We start from the raw sequence: 19,914 nt of genomic DNA, 5'->3' as shown, positions 1-19,914 counted from the left end.
CCAAGAAGGTTTGGTCTTGTCCTGTGATTATAATCTTGTTGAATTACATTTAAATATACAGTATTTTACTGTGTACTTAGAATTATCTAAGACATAATATTACAGTGACCTCTTAAAAAAATAACTTAGGCAAAAGCAAACTTTAAAAATATAATAAAAACTCATAACTGACTTAGAAATATCAAGTTTGGGTTTAGGAATTAGAATAGCCTAATATCTGCCATAATTTTTACCATTCTTTTGTCATTGTAAGATTGTTGCTTGAAGTAAGAAAAAATATCTTGAATTTATAAAAGTTCTTATATTCAAAAGATAAATTTGGGGAAAAACTTTAAGAAAAGAAAAGAAAAATTTGGAACCGTCTTATATATGACAAACTTTTATCTTAGCAGTATCTTTGTGAATGTAATTCTAGGTAACATTCATTGAGCAGGAACTCTACAAGGCTTAGAAGTCTCTGAGGTAGGTAATACTGCTGTGCTTCCACATCACGGTTCATGAATGTCAAAGGGCGCAGATGGGGGTATTCATACCCTGGTCTTCTGGACTGCTTCTTAGACTGTGAGCTCCTTGAGGAGGCAGCGGGCAGTGTCTTAGTGTGTCTCAGCACTATCACAGTGTTGGCTGCATAGAGGAGACGGTTAGAGAAGACCCTTCCACTGGTGTAATGGCAGGGGGCAATAGCTAGGTGAGTAGCCAGACCAAGAATTGTAATCATGCTTCTAACAAGCTAAGAGAAAAATCACATTTGTTAGAAGATTTGAATATGAAAACACTTACAAACATGATAGAGTACTATGAAAATTAACGTTCAAACTCATAGCTAATTTCCTTGGATTATATGTAATTAATCAGTGCCAATATTAGTATTTATTATGAGGTATCCCGTTGAGGACCAAGGAGTTTCTATGATGTTAAGCTCGTTCCTTTGTCTTCCTATAATGCTTTTACAGCTTATTACTTGACGTTAAGGTTTCTTTTCAACTCACTTGTACCTCTGCAAGGAAAAATTAAGGAAGGGAAACATTGTAATTTACTTCAGTTTCTCTGAGGCAGAAAACTTCAGGCTCTGAATTTCTGGTGTTTATGAGTCAGTTGAAATAACTAATTAGAACTTAAAAGTGGTCTTTTGGGTTCTTTGTTTAAACTTTTACTACTTTATTTTCTTGGTAAATGAGATCAGGCATAGCAGTTTGATTAAATCACACTTATCACATATAAAAATGTAAATTTCTTTATCATTCTAACTTTGGGCTTCTCAAAGACCACCAGCATCCTGAAGAGGAGGATGCGAGCCACACAAGAGCCATTCTCCTGCTCCTGCTCTGTTCAGAGTCCCCATATTTCTTCCTAGGTTCACAAAAATCTTTTGAAGTATTTAAGTTCTCTTTAACTGTGTCCTGAAGACTTAAGTAAAAATAATTTATTCCATACTGGTCCAAAAAGAATACAAAGCAAAGTGAAAAGAAATAATTTTATGTTGTTTGGACTGCCAAATTATGTAAAAAGTAAATAACTTAGGAGAAAAAAACAAAAAAACAAAACCAAAAGTAAGTGTTCATGTTTTTTTCCCCTCCACTCTTAAAAAGTACTTTAAAAAAAATGCCTTTCTTTTAAGCACATTAAGGCAAACATAAAAAGGATTGACTCAGTACTCCATTTTGTGGGGAAAACAGCCTGGAGATATTTTAGCTCCCTGCTAAGCCTTTGGTATTCATCAGAACTGTATTTCCATAGTTGTAAAACTGACTGTAAGTGAAAGTCTGTTTAATCATCTGTGTATTTTCAATTTGCTTACATAGGTAAAAACACTTAGGACAGTGCCTGGCACATAGATAGTACAGAGTAAATGTTAGCAATAGCAATAGAACAGCTTAGATAGCATCCATATTCTGCCTGACAAAGAAGGAACATCAAAAGGGATGATTATCTAACCAGAAATATAAACAGGGATTTTGATGAAGTCTGAAATTGAACGAACATTCAGGAAGTTTCAGAAGCCCACATTCAGGAATCCTCCAACCTGCTCCTTCACCTTGTCTTGAAACATAATTCAGAAGATCCTTTTTAATAAACAAAGCAAACCTGTATTTCAAATTTCCCTTAGGCTCCTGTAACTTATTTAGTGTTTGAGGAGATACAGAAATGCCCAATTTAATCACTGTTTGAATGTATTTTATAGTAACACATCTCAAAAAACCAGGCTGTGTTCAATTTAAAAGCAAACCAAAGTATAGCTTCAAGGATTGAACCAGCAAGGAATTAACATAGTTTATAATAGATATTAACTGATAACCCAGGCTATATGACCGGTAAAATCTTATCAAGTGTTTAATCTTATAAAAATCAAGCAAAGGAACTAATTTTTTTTCCTGAGTACTAGAAGATTTGTTAAGCCCACCAAAAATAAAAGTTTCTTTATGCACATATCTTAATATACTCATAAACTATTCCACATGAAAATACAGAAAAAATAAACCATTAAACAAGATATAAATTCTGATACACAAGAAAAAAAGGTGAGTGGGAGAAAAGGAAAAGCTGTCAATTTTAACATGGACCTTATTGCCATTAGCCAAATCTTGAGTATGCGTCTATGGGTAAGAAAATTCCAACATAATAATATGCAAATACGTAAATTAGTTGCATCTCCAGGTTTCTAGCTACATGCTTAATGGAGCATTAACATGACATAATTGAAACAGCTTCCATTTTAGGAGAACCTTGTTATAAGAAATAGAACTGGAGGGTGCCTGGGTGGCTCAGTCAATTAAGCATCTGACTCTTGATTTTGGCTCTGGTCACGATCTCATAGTCGCGCTGAGCCCCACGTCATGCAGGGGCTCCCAGTCACAATCTTGAGCCCCATGTTGGGCTCTGCACTGAGTGTGGAGCTTGCTTAAGATTCTCTCTCTGCACCTCCCCAGGACCCCTTCTTTTAAGAGTAGAGCTAGCAACATTAGAATGTACTTGCCCTTTGGGATATTAAAATGAGCTAGACTTTTGGTTTACTTAATTCCAGAGTCTTACTATCAAAAATAGATGCTCTAATTTAAAAAAAATACTTTCTTTGGTAATATTTGAGGACATTACTGAGAAAAGCCCATAAAAGTTCTCTAAAAAATAAAACAATACTTCAAGATGTAGATTTAACATTCTCAAAGAATTGTCATTTAAAAATACACAACCTCCTTTCTGTTCCTTGTCATGCCAAAAATCAGGTTATCCTTACACAGTCTCTGAGGCTTCAAGGAATTCCATTTCCATGGCAGCTTTGGGCCCTTGGGCTGTGCCACTCTTCTTTCGGAATTCTGCTGCGATTTCCTCAAAGGACTTTCCTTTGGTTTCCGGAACTTTGAAAAATGTAAACAGAGTAAAGGCCAGGATCACTCCAGCGAAGAGGAAAAACACATAAGGTCCACAGAACTTCTGCACAGAGAACAGAGTTCCAATTATCAGTCATTCTACTCCACTGTTCAGCAAATTTGCACCATATTAGGCTGCTTACCGCAATGTACTGGAAACACAGAGCTACGATGAAATTGCAGGTCCAGTTGCTGAATGCAGCTATTGCTAAAGCAGCAGGCCGTGGTCCTTGACTAAAGAACTCCGCCACCATGAACCAGGGGATGGGGCCTGGCCCAATTTCAAAGAAACTGACAAAGAGGAAGATGGCTACCATGCTCACATAACTCATCCAAGCTAATTTATTCTGAGGAAAAAAACAAAAAACAAGAGCGGAATTGGGATTATTGGCAGTTTCTTCCTTTAAGTAGGCTCTCATTGAGTTCAGCAGTGACATAGCTCTCTTTCTGATATGTTTATATGCAAATAACTACCAATTATTCTAGTCTGAGACAAGTTTATTCTAGTGTGAGTTGTGCTTAAATCTTTTGAACTTTGTTATAGGATATCTTCTGGATTAGGACTTTATATGACTTTTAGTCATGTTTTCCTGTGCAAGAGGCAAGGCAAGATTCTACTGATCTTTGCTCCTGTTCATATCAAGATTGCCAGATGAGATGCAGTACCCTCCATGAAGTAGTGGACGAGGGTGCTAGATTTGGAGAGGTCCTGGGACTTGCCCTACATCACACAGGTGGCCAACTGGCCAAGCCAGTGTTAGAGCCCGATTGAGGCTGACCCCAAAGACTATGCTCTGTCCATTTTGTCACACTGCTTCCCTTGGTAACAAGTGCAATTTACTTGTGATGTTAAAGTCTTTAAACTCAAAACACTAGTTTCCTTTTCCTTGACATTCCTCCTTTGTATTAAATGCTGTTCCTCTGGCTTTATCTCCTAAATGAGTCTCATATATTTTACATGCAAAGCACTTTGACCTGGAGCACAGAAGTGCTATAATATGGTAACCAAAAACCTTGGTGCAAAAATCTACACTTACCAGTAGGATAAGTCCCACGGACATGAAGATAGCACAGACAAACATCCCACTCATTCCTATTAGAAACAGACAGCGTCGCCCTGCCTTCTCCACAAGGAACACCTAGGAAAGTTTCAAAATATACTGACTTAAATGGTTTTTACGGCCAAAGAGGTCATTTTAATTCATACAGCTGGAAGGAGGTGGTTCTGTAATCCCATTTTAATATCTTTTGTCTGAGGTGGCATTACTGGTCTCAGTGAGCAGAAGTAATTAACAGATACCTGCTTCATTTAGTCACATTGATTTCAACAGGCGATTCTGGAGAAAGAGCCTTGCATAGCCTTACCATCACTCTACAATTATCACTTGAGTACAGTAGTAAGAGGTTGTACCTCTTGTATCTCTTTCAGTGGATTTCTTATTCATTTAAAGTGTCTCTACATTAAAAATGACATTAATTTATCTTTTGATAATTATCCTGTTATAAGTACAAGGTTGTGTGCACTGTAGACACCTGAAATCATATAACTGTTGGGTTGTCAACCATTCTTATCCAACTTTCTCACTGCTAATGAAGTCAAATTATGGCCATTCACCTGGCAACTTACAGAATTTGATCACGTTGCTGTTTAGTCAGATCTGCATTTTTCTGGTGTCCCTAAATGTATTTGGTGCTGGAAGTGAATTATCCATTTGAAAAGACTTCAAAACAAAAGCTTTATAATACTTTCTTATCGTAATTTGGGAGATATGTCATAGGTGCTTTTGAGTCTGTAGACCTTTGCAATTAATGGTTAAGATTTACAATTAGCCAAGACCAATGTTTGTTAAATAGACTTTTCTTGTTTGATTCTTGGACTACTGCCCAGGTTGGTGAATCACACACAAAAAACTAAGTCATAATTTCTCACTTCAATGACTAAATTGGCTTGCTCATAAATCTATCAGTAAATCTATAGCAATCCTATACCCTTTAGCTCTGGCTCTGAAAATATGAGAAACATTTGTTTTCATCTATAGCAAAAACCCCTTTCATTTCAGAGGCATTACGTATTTAGGTTTCAAATCACTGCTGGATGATGAGCAAAGAGCCTATGTTTACTGTTGAAAAGGTAATGTGAGAAACAGATCTTTCCCAAGTTCCTAACATTTCTCTTGATTTTGTAAGTTTCTCTTCATCCCCAAGTTCATAACATTTCTCTTTTTTTAATATATAGTTTATTGTCAAATTGGTTTCCATATAACAGCCAGTGCTCTTCCCCACAAGTGCCCTCCTTCATGACCATCACACCTCCCTCTTTAGATCGATTTCTGTATTCAGGAGTCTCTCATGAGACCCTCTCCCTAACTCTTTTCCCCCCTTCCCTTCCCCATGGTCCTCTGTTAGGTTTCTCCTATTAGACCTATAAGTGCAAACATATGGTATCTGTCCTTCTCCCCCTGACTTATTTTGCTTATTAGCATAACATTTCTCTTGATTTGATTCTGTAAGTATGACTTTCAAAGCTGACTTGATGACATCATGTCAAGCTATCAAGAAAATAAAAGCATTTCTTCAGGAATGAGGGCTTTTCCTATGTGTCTTCTGCTTGTGAACAATTATTGCTAGTAGGATAATAAATTCTAAAACCACATGCCTTGGAAACTGAGCTGGACTCATTTCTTGAGGCTAGGTGAGCATGTGGGGAGGAGTGTGGCCCCGGGTGAAACTTGGTTAGGGGCTAGAGATGTCTGCCTGACGAGAACCCTTTTCTTTGTCCAAGACATTGTGAGTCACAAAGATCCTGGATGCCTCCTTGGAGTTTAGTAATTGCTGTTTCTCCTCTAGATCCATCTATTTCCCCGTTTCCTCCACAATTCTTCCTGTTTTGTGTTTTCTTAACATTATAGGCCCTCTTCTCCTGGCCCATTAGTGTGGAAGAAGATATGGAATGTGGAAACATAATTCAGCATGGGGTTAAGAAAATCCTTCTTTTCCCAAATACTCACTTAAGAGAAAAAAATTGTTTGATTATATTCCTTCCAAGTCAGTGAAACATTAAATGTCCTATCAATGCATATTCTTACTTGCGTATCTTTATTTGAAAGGATAAACATTGGTTAATTTGGGGGAGAGGAATTGGATGGCTGAGGGACTATCCTTTTTGTACTTTTTCAGCCTTAAAACAACTTTTCAAATATAAATATATTTTAAAAAATTAGCTCTGGAGAGTTAATTAGGCAGCTGATTAGAGCTGATTTTTAAAATGATGCCACTCATCTGTTCACAACCTTTCACAGAATAAAAGGATAAACTGTAAGAGGGTATATTTAGCATAGTCAAGATACTTTTCAAAGCAACAAGCAACTCATCCTATTCCAACTGGATTGGTGGGGAGGGGGACAAAAATGAATTCTGCAGTAGTTTCCTTTTTAGGCATTTAGAGTTTTGGTTACTCCATTTTGACAACTTGATGTTTTACATAGCAAATCCTGTTATATGTAAAATGTTTTAAACATAATCTCTATATTAAAAAATACTTTGAAGTGGGATTTGTAAAAAACATATCTCAGGAGACAAAAGAATGTGAGTAGTTTTTTGGATCACATCCCAGTAGCAGGCCTTCATCGATTTCCAGTGGCCTTTTGGCTTGAACAGGCATTATCTCTAAAGGCATGTCTACAGAACTACTGGTGTTCTCTTGTTATCTGTTCTCTCTCCTCCTTCCAAGGTCCAGCACTGTTTAATGTAATCTGGACAAATCTGCTTTTTGATCTAGGTAGGCAGGCTGTAATTTATTGACCATCCTAAGGTAATAGTTAAAAGTCCATGTGCAGAGAAAGAAAAACAAGTGACTAAAGTATATTGAGTATAGACAGCAATGTGACCAACATTTTTTCGATGCACAATGCATAAACTTTTTGAATATCCTGAACTTGAAGATAAAAATAAGGCTAATTTTCCTCATCTTAGAATGAATTACATGAATTGGGAAGTTTTAGGAGTTTTTTTGTTGTTTACTTTAATTTTTTGATTGCTTATGTTAAATATCATTGTTCAAGGGGGTGATGGTCATGGAGGGGGCACTTGTGGGGAGAAGCACTGGGTGTTTTAGGAAACCAATTTGACAATAAACTATTATAAAAAAAAAAGATACTGAATCAGTCCTTATATAAGGTATGTGGTCTTAAGTAGACTATATAAGCTTTTCTTCTGGTCAGAAAAAACAACTAACATTTCAAGTTATATCACTTATACTCCATGTTTTATAATATTACACACACTTTTATGCATTATCTCATCACTCGATATTGTGGCCTTGTGCTGTGAGTTCTCTGTAAGCTCTGCCCAATAGCCAAATATCATAGGAGTTTGCTGAGTCTGTTTAATCCTGTTACAGGCATAGATATCTATTACAGAAGACCTTTTTTTTTTTTTTTTTTTATTATAAGTATTTTCCCCAAGACAGCAGGATAAAAAAAGAATTTCAACCATGGAAAGAGAGGATCCTAGGTAGAAGATCCAATATTGATAGAAATGACAAACTGACACCAATCCCAACAGATTCAAGTGCACAGCAAAGGAGAAGGAATCCAAGATACAAGGAGGAAGTCCTCTGTGCCCCAAGTGAGTTATTAATTCACAAATGAGTGACTACTGGTGTCCCTGCAAATGGGGATAACCAGTGATCCACCTGCTCAGTTAGTGGTTCATTATTTGCATGAAGGACTCTTCCTGTGACTCACTTGGTTCTATAATCCGAGTACACGTGAACAGTAAGTGATTGGTCACTTTTGGATCACAAGGTTCTTCCCTCTCCCGTTTCTGAACTGAGAAACAGGCAGCATACTTATCTAGGGTATGAACTCACAGAAAGAGCAGTGAAAACCATGTTGATGGCACCAACTCCAATGGTTGCATAAACAGGTTGGCTGATTCCAGCAGTCTGAAAAATGCTGGTTGAGTAGTAAAAGATCTGTGAAGTAATAACAGTTTAGCCTTAATCAAGAATTCTAGCACTGATGGCTTAAAAGCAAGACATATTTTAGATTGTTTACTTTTAGTTGTTTCTATGAGACCATGGTCCCTAGAATTTTTAAAGATTTTACCTGTCCTCTCCTTCTGGGCAGTGAGAAACCACTATCAATCTTTAGTATTTAAAACTCTTGATTGCTTAAAATTCTCCTTAAATTTAGCTGAAAACTCTGAATCTGCATTTTTGTTATATATATATATATATATATATATATATATATATATACATATACACACACATATATTTATATTTTTAATTTTAAAAATTTTGCTAAGGTATAAAATACACACAAAAAAGTACACATAGCATAAGCATACATATCAATTTATTTTCACAAACTAAACACACCTATGTAACCAGCACTCACATCAAGATATAAATGATGTTCAGTCTTTCAGAAGCCCCCAGAATGTCCCCCTATTTTCCCAAGGAAACACTTCAACTTCTAACATAGTGATAAATTTTGCCTAGTCTTGTACTTGCCATAAATGGAAGCACACAGTGTGAATTATTTGTTATCTGGTTTCAACATTACCTTTGAGAGAATCATCCATATAGTTATGTGTGCTTGTACACTATTCATTATCATTGCTTAGTATTTTGTTGTATTAATATACCACTATTTATTACCCAATCTACTATGTTTGGGTATTTAGATAACTACCTAAATCATCATTTGTGTGATTATGAGGGGTGCTGTTGTGAACATTCTAGTATAATCCTATTGATGATGTACGTACATATTTGTGCCTGGGGATAGAATTGCTGGACCATAGTTCATGCATATGTTCACCTTTACAGATACTGGCAAACAATTTTCCAGAGAGGTTGTGTCAACTGACACTGTCACCAATGCATGTAAGAATTCTGGTTGCTGTCACATTCAACCCAGCATTTCTAACTAATCCTCAGTGGATGTGGAGAAATCTTCACAATCTCTCTTATAGCCTTTATTATTAGTTATGTTTTTATGTTTATAATGGTCTTTTTTAGGGCATTCTGTCATTCTGTCATCCGCTTTCACTCTTTCCCCAGTTAACATGTCCTGTTGCTGGCGCCTCTACCTACAGATGGGGCTGATGGAGGAGAACTGTGCAGACTGTGCTCAGTGAGGAGCGGCTTACAGCACACTACACACGATCCCAACAGCTTCAGTTCACTTTTCCTGGATGCCTCGATGTCAGGCGCTGGGATAGTACCCAAAGCAGGGAGGCTTGGATGGATTAAGTATTATGTCTTCGGATATATATAGGCAGAGCTGAGAAAAGGGCTACAGAATTGGTCTCCAAACCCCAAAGTTATATAGAGTATTAGATTAAAGTGAACACCAGTGACCTCTTAAAGGAAGACAGAGATGACAGAAGAGCAGTAATCAGCTTATTGAGTGAGGTTCAGGCCTCCTTTTGCTTCAACTGATAAGAATTACTATCTTTACTTCTTCCAAGGCTATGCCCATCCATCACTCACCCACAACGTGTCCCCTGTGGATCCGGGATTGGCTCATTAAAGAGGAAATCCAAATTGCATTTTTAACAGCAATAAAAAGGGTAAGTGATTTTCTCTATCTAGTTTTTTTTAGCAAATGCTTAATTTTTTTCTTCTAGTAGTAAATTACCAGGAGAACAATTTTAGTTGGCATAATAGAATGATTTCAGTTCAAAACCTAAAAGTTAGCTAGCTTAATATTTGGTATATTTTTCAACTGTGTCTTATCTGTTACCCTTACTCACCCATATCATATCAGTTCACTCTACTGTTTGTTTTGCATGCTGTCTCCATAAATAAAGTGAAAGTTCCTTTGATGGCAGGACATTTCTTTGCACCTGGCTATCTGGTATAGTTCATTTAAATAGATAAAGGGAACCATGGACTTTTTTTTGCCTAGGCTATCAGAAATCCTAAATTTGATACTAAATTCTAGAAGTCCTTGTAATTCAGGTGGGTCTTTCTGAATTTTTCTCCTTTTCCCTCTTTTGTATTAGTTATGAATTTTGCCTTTTACCTTCCATCTTCATAAACATGCAGAACCAGTGATTATTGTTGACATTTAAAAAAATTCTGTGGCAATTTTAGAAAGCAGATGAAGCACAACAAAGAAAATTAACGCTCACTTGTTATATGTTTATTATAGGGAAACATGTGATGTCAACATTTTAAAGTGTCTATTAGCTATTTAAATTTGTATCATTTTCTTTCCCTATTTTAATTCAGTTTGCTATTAGAGTTAAAGGGTATTTAAAAAAATTTTTTTAAGGTTTTTAATTTTCCAGAGATAGAAAAAGACAGAGCACAAGTGGGGGAGGGGCAGAGAGAGAGGGAGGCACAAAATCTGAAGCAGGCTCTAGTCTCTGAGCTATCAGTACAGAGCCCAATGTGGGGCTTGAACCCACAGACTCGTGAGATCATAACCTGAACCAAAGTCAGCTACTTAACTGACTGAGCCACCCAGCACCCTGTAGTTTAGGGGGTATTCTTAAACTTACCCCATTGATTCCAGAAAATTGCTGAGCCATGTGCAGCATCAGTGCCACTATAATAGGCTGTCGGTAGCTGGAATTGGTGAAGAGCTGAATTATGGAGACTCTCTGTTCACCTGATGCTTCTTCCTTTTCTTTTCTCATCTCAGTGATGTCTTTGATGACATCATCACTTCCTCTGAGTCTTTTCAAACCTGGCCCCCAAAATGATCAGGTTGACACAACTCAGGTCAAAACAAAAGTAAATTTATTTTTATTATGCTATTGAAAGAATTATAGTTCTGCATAGCCCTTCCTATTGCTTTACAGCATGGGTGTTAGAAATTCTTTTTGTTAAATTAAATTCTGTCTTTAGATTAAAAAAAAACATTTGTTCTTCTCTAATGACAAAGAAAACTATGATCTTTATTATCATAGAAGCATAACCAATATCCTGCATGTGGGTTTCCCATTTCGACTTGAGTGTTTATGGGTTTGAAATGGTATGCGTGAGTCATTTTGAAGTGATCTTTCACATTATTCTTATGTGTAATCAATGACTTCATTTGGAAAGCTCTGGTACCAATTGATCAGTAAACATTGGATAGTTCCAAAACAATAGGAAGGGGAAAAAAACCCACAGACTTACTTTTCTTTGCTTTGACTTCCTCATCCAACTTGATGTAAAGGTATCTAGGGCTTTCGGGACAGAAGAGGAGGAGCAGAGACTGGAGGATGGCTGGCACAGCAGACAAGCCAAGCAGGATATGCCATTGCTCATGACTGCCCAGGATGAAGTCGAGGCCAACAATCTGAAAAGGCAGGGAGGGAGCATAGCAGCTGCAAAGCACATTGGGTCTGCTTTCTGCAACCATTTGTTGAAAAAGTATGTTGGTTGCTTAATAGTATTCCCTGGAAGGCCTCCTTGGTGACTCAGTCAGTTAAGCGTCTGACTTCAGTTCAGGTCAGATCTCATGGTTTGTGGGTTTGAGCCCCGTGTGGGATTCTGTGCTGACAGCTCAGATTCTGTGTCTTACTCTCTTTCTTCCCCTCCCCTGCTTGTGCACGTGCATGCATGTGTGTTCTCTCTCTTTCTTAAATAAATAAACTTAAAAAAATAGTATTCCCTGACAACTTTGACTCAAGTATGCCCAAAGCAGACACTATTAGTATTGTGTCTCATCTTAACTAAATTAGAGATTATTTGTTTTACAAAGAGTTCACTTAGGTTTGTTTTCGTTAACTGATAATGGGCCATTTAGGATGGGAAGCAACCAAACTCTCAAGAACACATTTGACATCTAAAGCAACACCAAAAAGCATGTGTAAACTTTGGACACTAACAAATTTTTTCTTAGATTACCCAGAACTTAAATAAAATGTATTCCATAGATAGAACAATGATTGTACTGAGACCCAGTTTTGTCATCCTTACGGGTGTTTTACCTCGTGGATAGTCATAGGCTAGGGGCTCTGAGGACTCTGAGTCCATGGGATAGAAGGGAAGGATAGAGCCAGCTGAATGAAAAACTGCTATGATAATCATATACATATTAAATTTCCAGGTAAAATGCTCAAAACAAAGGAGATTCAAGCAGTCAGAAAATGTGAAGTTTCCTATTCCTTGAAATCTAAACAGAATAATTTAATTTTGGAATAGCTCCAGAAGTTCAAGATCTGGCATAATGGATCATTTCCAGTGCCAATCCTACCATAGATCCAAGGGGGAGAAGTGAGGTGCAGAGTACTAATAATTTAGGTTTGACCTAAAAACCTTAAGTCTCTACACCATCTCTACTCCCACTGGTGAAACTGGTTTTTTCCTCTGTGTTGGTCCTCAGTGAGAGTGGACTGTCAGGGAGGGAGAAGTTGGATAGAGAATGAGTGAAGTAGGGGATAAGAGTTTTTACCTGACTAATAAGAATGCCTGTGACAATGGCCAGCTGGTGAAGTGTGCCAAGGGCACCCCTGAGTGTGGTTGGAGCAATTTCACCGATGTACATTGGAACCAGGCCTGAAATTAGCCCTGCATAAAACATCAACATAAATGTAAATGAAAGTACAGCCAAACTATCTCAATAACAGTAGTTTGGTTTCAATGTAGTTGGTATCCTGAGGAAAATTCCCTTTCAGAGTTTGTTGGAAGGAAGAGCCCTTGTCCCCAGTCTTAGACGCTGTTTATGCAAAGAATATTTGTTGAGGAGACTCTGAATGAAGTTGTAGTTGAATATAGGAATAGAAAGAACTGATTAGTCCTGGATTTGGCAGTTACTCATAGCACTGCCTTATTTAGTTAAAACCATGTTAAAATGGACTTTACATCATAATGCCTTAAGTTGTCTTCAGAAAAGAGTATAAAAATGCTTTAATAATATTCTTAATCTAAATTCCTGGTATTAAAGGAAATTAACACATATCTAGGCCAGCCTCTTTACTTGAAAGAGGTGAAAAACAGTTTACCTGGGATCACAGTGCAACAGAGCGTTATCATGAGACCTACCAGCGCTGAAACCCGCAGTGTGGAAGCATGTCTAGATCACTGTTAAAGTGATGAGTTGGGGTGCGGAAAGGTGGAAGGCGTTAAGGGATGCAGGAGCTCTTCCTCCATTTTTCCAACCAGAGTAACCCATCTTCTTTATTCTCTCCCAAAATGGGCTTCAGAAAAGATTTTGGTGCTTAAGGGGATACAAAAATTTGAAAAGCACTAGGCAGTTCTGCCTTGAATAGCTTTCTTAAATGCGGATGTAATCAGTCACGTTGGAATAACTGCTAGAGTAGCCAGCTACTTGCTGAGTGCACAGAGAGATCAGACACTATCAATAAGCAAGGCTGAATGTGATGTTTGGTATTTTCTTAAGAATTTAAAAATAATATTTGTCAGAGTCTTCCTCTTAGAGAGATTGTCCATAAAAGGGAAATGTATGGTTTTTGCGTAAAAGATGCATTTGGAAACCATTTTGATATTTTTTAATGCTGTAAATTGTTCTAATATCTCACATGAACAATTCCATGATTGAAATGGCATCTAAATTTTGGTTGACATTTACATGTGACTCTAATGTGTGGTCTGTTGATTTTACGTAAGAAGAGAACCATTTTGGGGGGCTCTATTCCAGGCTGTACTCTCTGCGTAATACTTACTGTTATATCTCAAGAATATAATAATGTAGATAAGCTCACGAGTCTGAAGTTACACAAATTCAAAGTTAAAATGTATTTCCTATCATTTTTAGCAATTTTAATCCTCAGAACAGGACCAGGAATAATTGTAAAAGACAGCCGGGGAGTACAAGTTACTTGGCTTTGCTAGTGATAGGTTGCATCACAATGTTGATAGCATTTCTTTTCAATTTTGTCAAAAATATTTGTAATTTTTTTCATACTGTATTTTTAAAAATGGAGAGAGAAGAAAGAAGAATCGTGATTTGGGCTCCTTGATAGTATTATTAGTTGCATTTTACAGAAGGTTCAGTTAATATATCTAAGGCCAGGCCAAGGTACTGCCAGAATTGATATGTGCTGAATCTAAACCTTGCCACATGTGGGTTGACTCTTTACCTTGATAAAGCTATCTTAACTTTTAGCTATTTGTATTAACATTGAAAATAATGAAAAGAGACTTTTAATTAGGTTATTAACTTAGGAGTATTTTAGACTTTTGTTTCACCTGCTCATTGAAGACGCTTGAAACCATATAGTTTTTTCTCTTTACAAGTAAATGTTAAAAACATTCTATACATCATTTTGTGCTCTCCTACGTCCTCCCCCAGCCCCAGTGGATCTTAGTGTTTTGAAAGGCAGCTATGATTTGGAACAATATAAATCCTTGGCTTCAAACCATCAGAATCAGGGCTTCACTTGCATTGAGAAGCTAAAGATTTGGTTATTTTAGAGATTAAGTGATCCTCCCTTGGTTCACACCTCTGCTGGTTAAATTTGCTTCTGAAAGTTCGAAACCTCCAGAAGTTTGAAAAGCTGTTTCCCAGAACTAGTCATTCCAGATGTTCAGAGGTGCACAGGGGGAGCATCCTCTTTCCGTTAAGAACTCTTCAAGCATCTGCTCCTGCGTGACTCCCTATGGTTACTGTCACTGTGGTGCTTCACTGAACCATGTCTGGAACCCAGTGGCTAGGGAATGTGATCTAAGAGATGGTCTGGAGTGTCAAGGTCTTCCCAGAAAGGAGAGACAGAGACGTAAGTGGCCAAATAGGTCATAAGAGGCGAGTTGAGGGTTGTGGGTGTAGCAGCATGCTGCTGTCTACGGCACAACAGGAGCCATAACAACAGCCAGCTTTTCTTGGCAGCTTACTGTAGCCAGACCCTATGCTGAACATTTGTATTCTCACAAGTGCCTTACATGGTAGATATTATCTCCTTCATTTAACAGATAATGAAACTAAGAGTTAAATAATTTATCTGAGATTATACCACTAGAAATTGCCATGAGCAAGAAGATAGCTTCACAACTCCCACTTACTAGTCCCAGACCTACGCAGGGCTTCAGTTTCATGCTATTGCCTTTCCCTTTTATAATAGCACCTTAGGCTCAAAAACTTCCCTGCATGTTACCACATCTGCCATTAGAATTTTTCAGACAGGTGTGTGTGTATGTGTGCACATGCACGTGTACATGTGTGACTTACCACAATAGAGTCCTGATATACTTCTTCCTGAAATTATAAGAATGTGAGATGGTCCCAGTTTTGAAAACCCCATCAAGAGAGCTCCAACTAATGAGAGAACATTGGCTACCAACATGGCTTTGATTCTGAAATTTTAAAAAGCAAGGATTACAAATTCAGCATTAAAACTTGATAAAATTATTTGCTTTCAGAGTATGCTAAGATATTTACCTAAAAACAGTTATTTTAGTTTTGCTGTAACAGCTAGTTGGGGGATCTTGAACCATGATTGCTAGTTTGATTTTTAAAAAGGTTTTTTTAATGCTTTTTATTTATTTTTGAGAGACAGAGAGAGACAGTGCAATCAGGGGAGGGTCAGAGAGAGAGGGAGACACAGAATCTGAAGCAGGCCCCAGGCTCTGAGCTAGCTGTCAGCACAGAGCCTGATGTGGGGCTCGAACCCATGAACCGTGAGATCATGACCTGAGCTGAAGACGGTCGCTCAACCAGCTGAGCCACCCAGGTGCCCCAATTGCTAGTTTGATTTATCTGTGGACCAGAGCATTAATGATAAATAGTGTTTATAATGAGAAAATCTGAGTTTCATGCACATGATCTCCACATGTTTTAATACCACAATTGAATCCAGTTGTGGTAATGACTAGTTTGCTTTAAGATAACACTTCTGAAACTTTTTTCAAACAGTTAATTAAGTTTCTTTAAGAGGGCACCTGGCTGCTTCAGTTGGTAGAGGATGTGACTCTTAATCTCAGGATGATGAATTTAAGCCCCACATTGGGCATGGAGTTTACTTAAAAAAAAAAAAGAGTACAGAAGATACAACAAAAAATAAAAATAAATAATTCAGTTTTCTTCAGGTTGATTGTTTTAAGGAATAATTGCCTGGTGATAGCTACATTCAACACTGTAGTTGTAACCTATGAACATCTATCTTTCCTTCTTTCTCCCTTTCTTTCTTTACTTCTTTCTCTTTCTTTCTTTCTTTCTTTCTTTCTTTCTTTCTTTCTTTCTTTCTTTCTCTCTCTCTCTCTCTCTCTCTCTCTCTTTCCTTCCTCCCTTTATTCCTTCCTCCCTTCCTTCCTTCCCTCTTTCCTTTTCTCTCTCTCCCTTCCTTCCTTTATTCCTTCCTTCATTATTTCTTTCCTTCCTTCCTTTCTTAATGGAGCACATTTTTAGTTGGTGTAGGTGATATAAGGAACTTTAAAAGTTAAATTTTCTTTAAAATGAATTATTTGGAAGTAAATTAAAATATATGTTTACTTTAAGCCTTATTATAGATAACTATAATTATTCCTATTTTAACATGGTATGTCATATTTCCAGAATCTATAAATTAATGTCAACCAATGTAAAATATGTAATACAAGCTGACAATAGCAACAAGAATATCATCTTCTAAATTAATCACATGAAAATTAACATTTGTAGGCATCTGATACTTTTACTGCTATTGAATGGAAAATTGGGGCACAAAAACCTTCTTTAAAGTTCAGTAGATAGTGATAAGGCCAATAAAGGAATTGGAATGGATGGGTGTGGTAATATTTGTGCCACAAAGAAATGTTAGCATCTTGCTATATTCTATGTCAATATTTCAAACTTGAATAGGTGAGCTTTTTCTAGCAAGTATCTTTAATGCCAAATAGTTTTTTTTTCCTGGAGAGTAAAACTATATAGTCTTATTGTACAATGATCGCCCACAACTATAGACTTAATAATACCCCCAAGAGTCTACATCCTCATTAGAATATGGTACTTTATATAATAAAAGGGATTTTGCAGATATGATTAAATCAAGGACACTGAGATAAAGAAATTATCTTGGATTATTCTGGTGGACCCAGTGATGGAATCACCAGTATTCTTTTTTTTTTTTTTTTTGTAATCTTAAAAACAAAAAAAATTTTTTTACATATATTCACCCTTGAGAGACAGAGAGAGAGAGAGAGAGCGAGAGCGAGAACAGGGGCGGGGCAGAGAGAGAAAGAGACACAGAATCCAAAACAGGCTCCAGGCTCCAAGCTAGTGGTCAGCACAGAGCCCAACACGGAGTTCGAACCCATGAGACGTGAGATCATGACCTGAGCCAAAGTCAGATCTTAACCAACTGAGCCACCCAGGCACCCCTCACCAGTATACTTATAAGAGGACAGCAGAGGAGAAGATAATGTTATTAAAGAAGTAAGATTCGAGTAATGTGCTTTGAAGATTGAATGAGGGGCCACAAGCCAAGCAATATTGGGTGACCACTGGAAGCTGGAAAAGGGCAAGGAAATGAGCTTTTCCCTTAGAATATCTAGAAGGAACCAGCCCTGCTGACACCTTGGCTTCAGCCATATGAAACTGAATTTGTGCTTCTGACCTCCAAAACTAAAAAAATTAATTTGTGTTGTTTTCCACCACTGTTTAGGGCAACTCATTAAAGCAGTAATACTCAAAGGGAGGGGAAATAGTGATTTAGAGCTGACCATCTCAGAGCTGCAGAGCAGAGAAAGACAAGGGTGTTTCTCTGTAAAGTGCCTTTTCTTTACACAAAGACAGAAGACAAACAAATTCAATAATTTACCTTAATAAAATTGTTACTACCTGGCTAGTCGTATATTCTATTAAGGAATATATTCATTTAGGCAGAAAAACTCTTAAGAGAGATAGCCTGGAAGTACTTTTGATGCCATATTGCTCTAAAGTCCCTCTTCCTTAACCACCAATGGATGCTAAAGCACTTGATAGAATTTAGAGGATTTTAACTTCTGATCAGACATGAGAAATGGCCAAGAATAAATAATCTAAAAATACATGACATCATTGAATCAGGGAGAAAGAAATACATTTCTAGGTATATTTCTTTAAATTTTGCTCTAAATATTCCTGTTAGTGTAGGCATTATCACTGTCATATCTTCATTGTCATTGTCCTCATCAAATCATCGTCATCATCATCACCATCGACATCAAAGGAAGGCTACACTCAGTGCTTGCTTACTATGTGTTGGGCACTGTGATAAACCTGTGTATGTTCTCATGAATCCTCATAATGATGTATGAATTAGGTATTATTTTTGTCTTACAATGTAGATGAAGGGGGAAACATCTTAGAGAACCTAGGTAACTCATTCATTTTCACCCAACTATTAAGAGACATAACTGGGGCTTGATTTGTGTGAAATGAGAGGTTAATACTTGGTTATAGTGAGTTACATTGTTTATATAAAAGAAATAATGTATTCAAATGCAAGCTATGTATACCTTCCTTAGCTTATGGTAGTATGGATTGATTGCACAGATCATGGTCTCCTCCACTATATCCTTGTAATAAATTTTCAGAGCCAGCCTCTGGAAAAATTGACCCTGAGAAGCCCAATCTATAAAACAGTGGCCACAGACATTTATTACCTATTACACAATTACAAGGAAAGACTTTTTAAAGCAGTAATGGAAACATACATTTTTATTTACTTATTTTTAACTGATGGAGCAATGACCTGGTCAATAAGGAAAATCATGTAATTTCTCAGTGAATTTTCCTAGAAAAATAGTTTTATAGGAGAGACTGAACTCTTTTGTCTTAATTTTGATGTTAAAATTATTAATTTGTGGCTGTTATTCAAGGAGAATTATTTTTCTTCTGAGAGATGAAAGAAGTGTCACATTTGGTTTACCATAAGTCATTTGATAAATAACCATTTGACATTGTTTTAGGGTATGACCACTGCTGATATTTGGTTCTGAGACCTGAGAGGGCATGCGTCTGTTTCCTTCACTAGGACATGAAATAAATGTTTTAGAGTATGTCACTGGACCTGCCAGAATCTCATCTCTAAATGAGATGATAACAAGGGCTTAAACTTCCTTCCTTCCTTCCTTCCTTCCTTTCTTTCTTTCTTTCTTTCTTTCTTTCTTTCTTTCTTTCTTTCTTTCTTTCTTTCTTTCTTTCTTTTTCTTTCTTCTCCATGCCCAATTTGGGTCTTGAACTCATGGCCCTAAGATCAAGAGTCACAGGCTCCACCAACTGAGCCAGCCAAGTGCCCCTTAAACTTTTTCTTTAGAAATGGGAATATCAGTAACTGGTGAAAGAATTGGCTGGTTCATATTTTAAAATTTAACTTTGGTTAATTTTATTTATTTTAGAAATAATCTAAAAAAATTTCCACTGCTTAAACCAATTTGGTTCAGATAAAATGATTAAAATTTTTTTTAACAATTTAAGTCAGTTTATGAACCCTGTAATTTATGGATTCTAAGTTCAGCTAAACGCATGTAAATTGATAAAAATGTGAGAAAATGACTCTTCTCTTTTAGGTTGAGGAATGTCCCTTTCAAATAAGAACAAGAATAAAACTTAGGTTATTAGGCTATTCAGTATTTAAGAAAACTTCTTATAGTCTTATTATGTAAAATCTTCAGTGCATTATCAGT

General features: G+C 36.9%; 1 protein-coding gene across 1 annotated transcript in view; it reads right to left on the bottom strand.

Annotated features, from left to right (window-relative positions):
• Positions 1-329: 329 nt before the first annotated feature.
• Positions 330-19,914, bottom strand: part of SLC2A2 (solute carrier family 2 member 2) — a 31,863-nt gene continuing 12,278 nt past the window's right edge. Inside the window, exons 4-12 of the mRNA XM_029939885.1 lie at positions 15,500-15,624; positions 12,767-12,882; positions 11,506-11,668; positions 10,884-11,071; positions 8,236-8,340; positions 4,403-4,504; positions 3,509-3,712; positions 3,233-3,429; positions 330-730 (exon numbers count right to left, since the gene is read on the bottom strand). Coding sequence (XP_029795745.1) covers positions 715-730; positions 3,233-3,429; positions 3,509-3,712; positions 4,403-4,504; positions 8,236-8,340; positions 10,884-11,071; positions 11,506-11,668; positions 12,767-12,882; positions 15,500-15,624 — 1,216 coding nt within the window. The 3' untranslated portion in view covers positions 330-714. The remainder of the gene's footprint in view (positions 731-3,232; positions 3,430-3,508; positions 3,713-4,402; positions 4,505-8,235; positions 8,341-10,883; positions 11,072-11,505; positions 11,669-12,766; positions 12,883-15,499; positions 15,625-19,914) is intronic.

Source organism: Suricata suricatta, chromosome 5 (assembly GCF_006229205.1).
Source record: "Suricata suricatta isolate VVHF042 chromosome 5, meerkat_22Aug2017_6uvM2_HiC, whole genome shotgun sequence".
Lineage (NCBI taxonomy): Eukaryota > Metazoa > Chordata > Mammalia > Carnivora > Herpestidae > Suricata > Suricata suricatta.
Note: the sequence above shows the minus strand (reverse complement) of the source record. Positions and strands in the feature narration are given on the sequence as shown.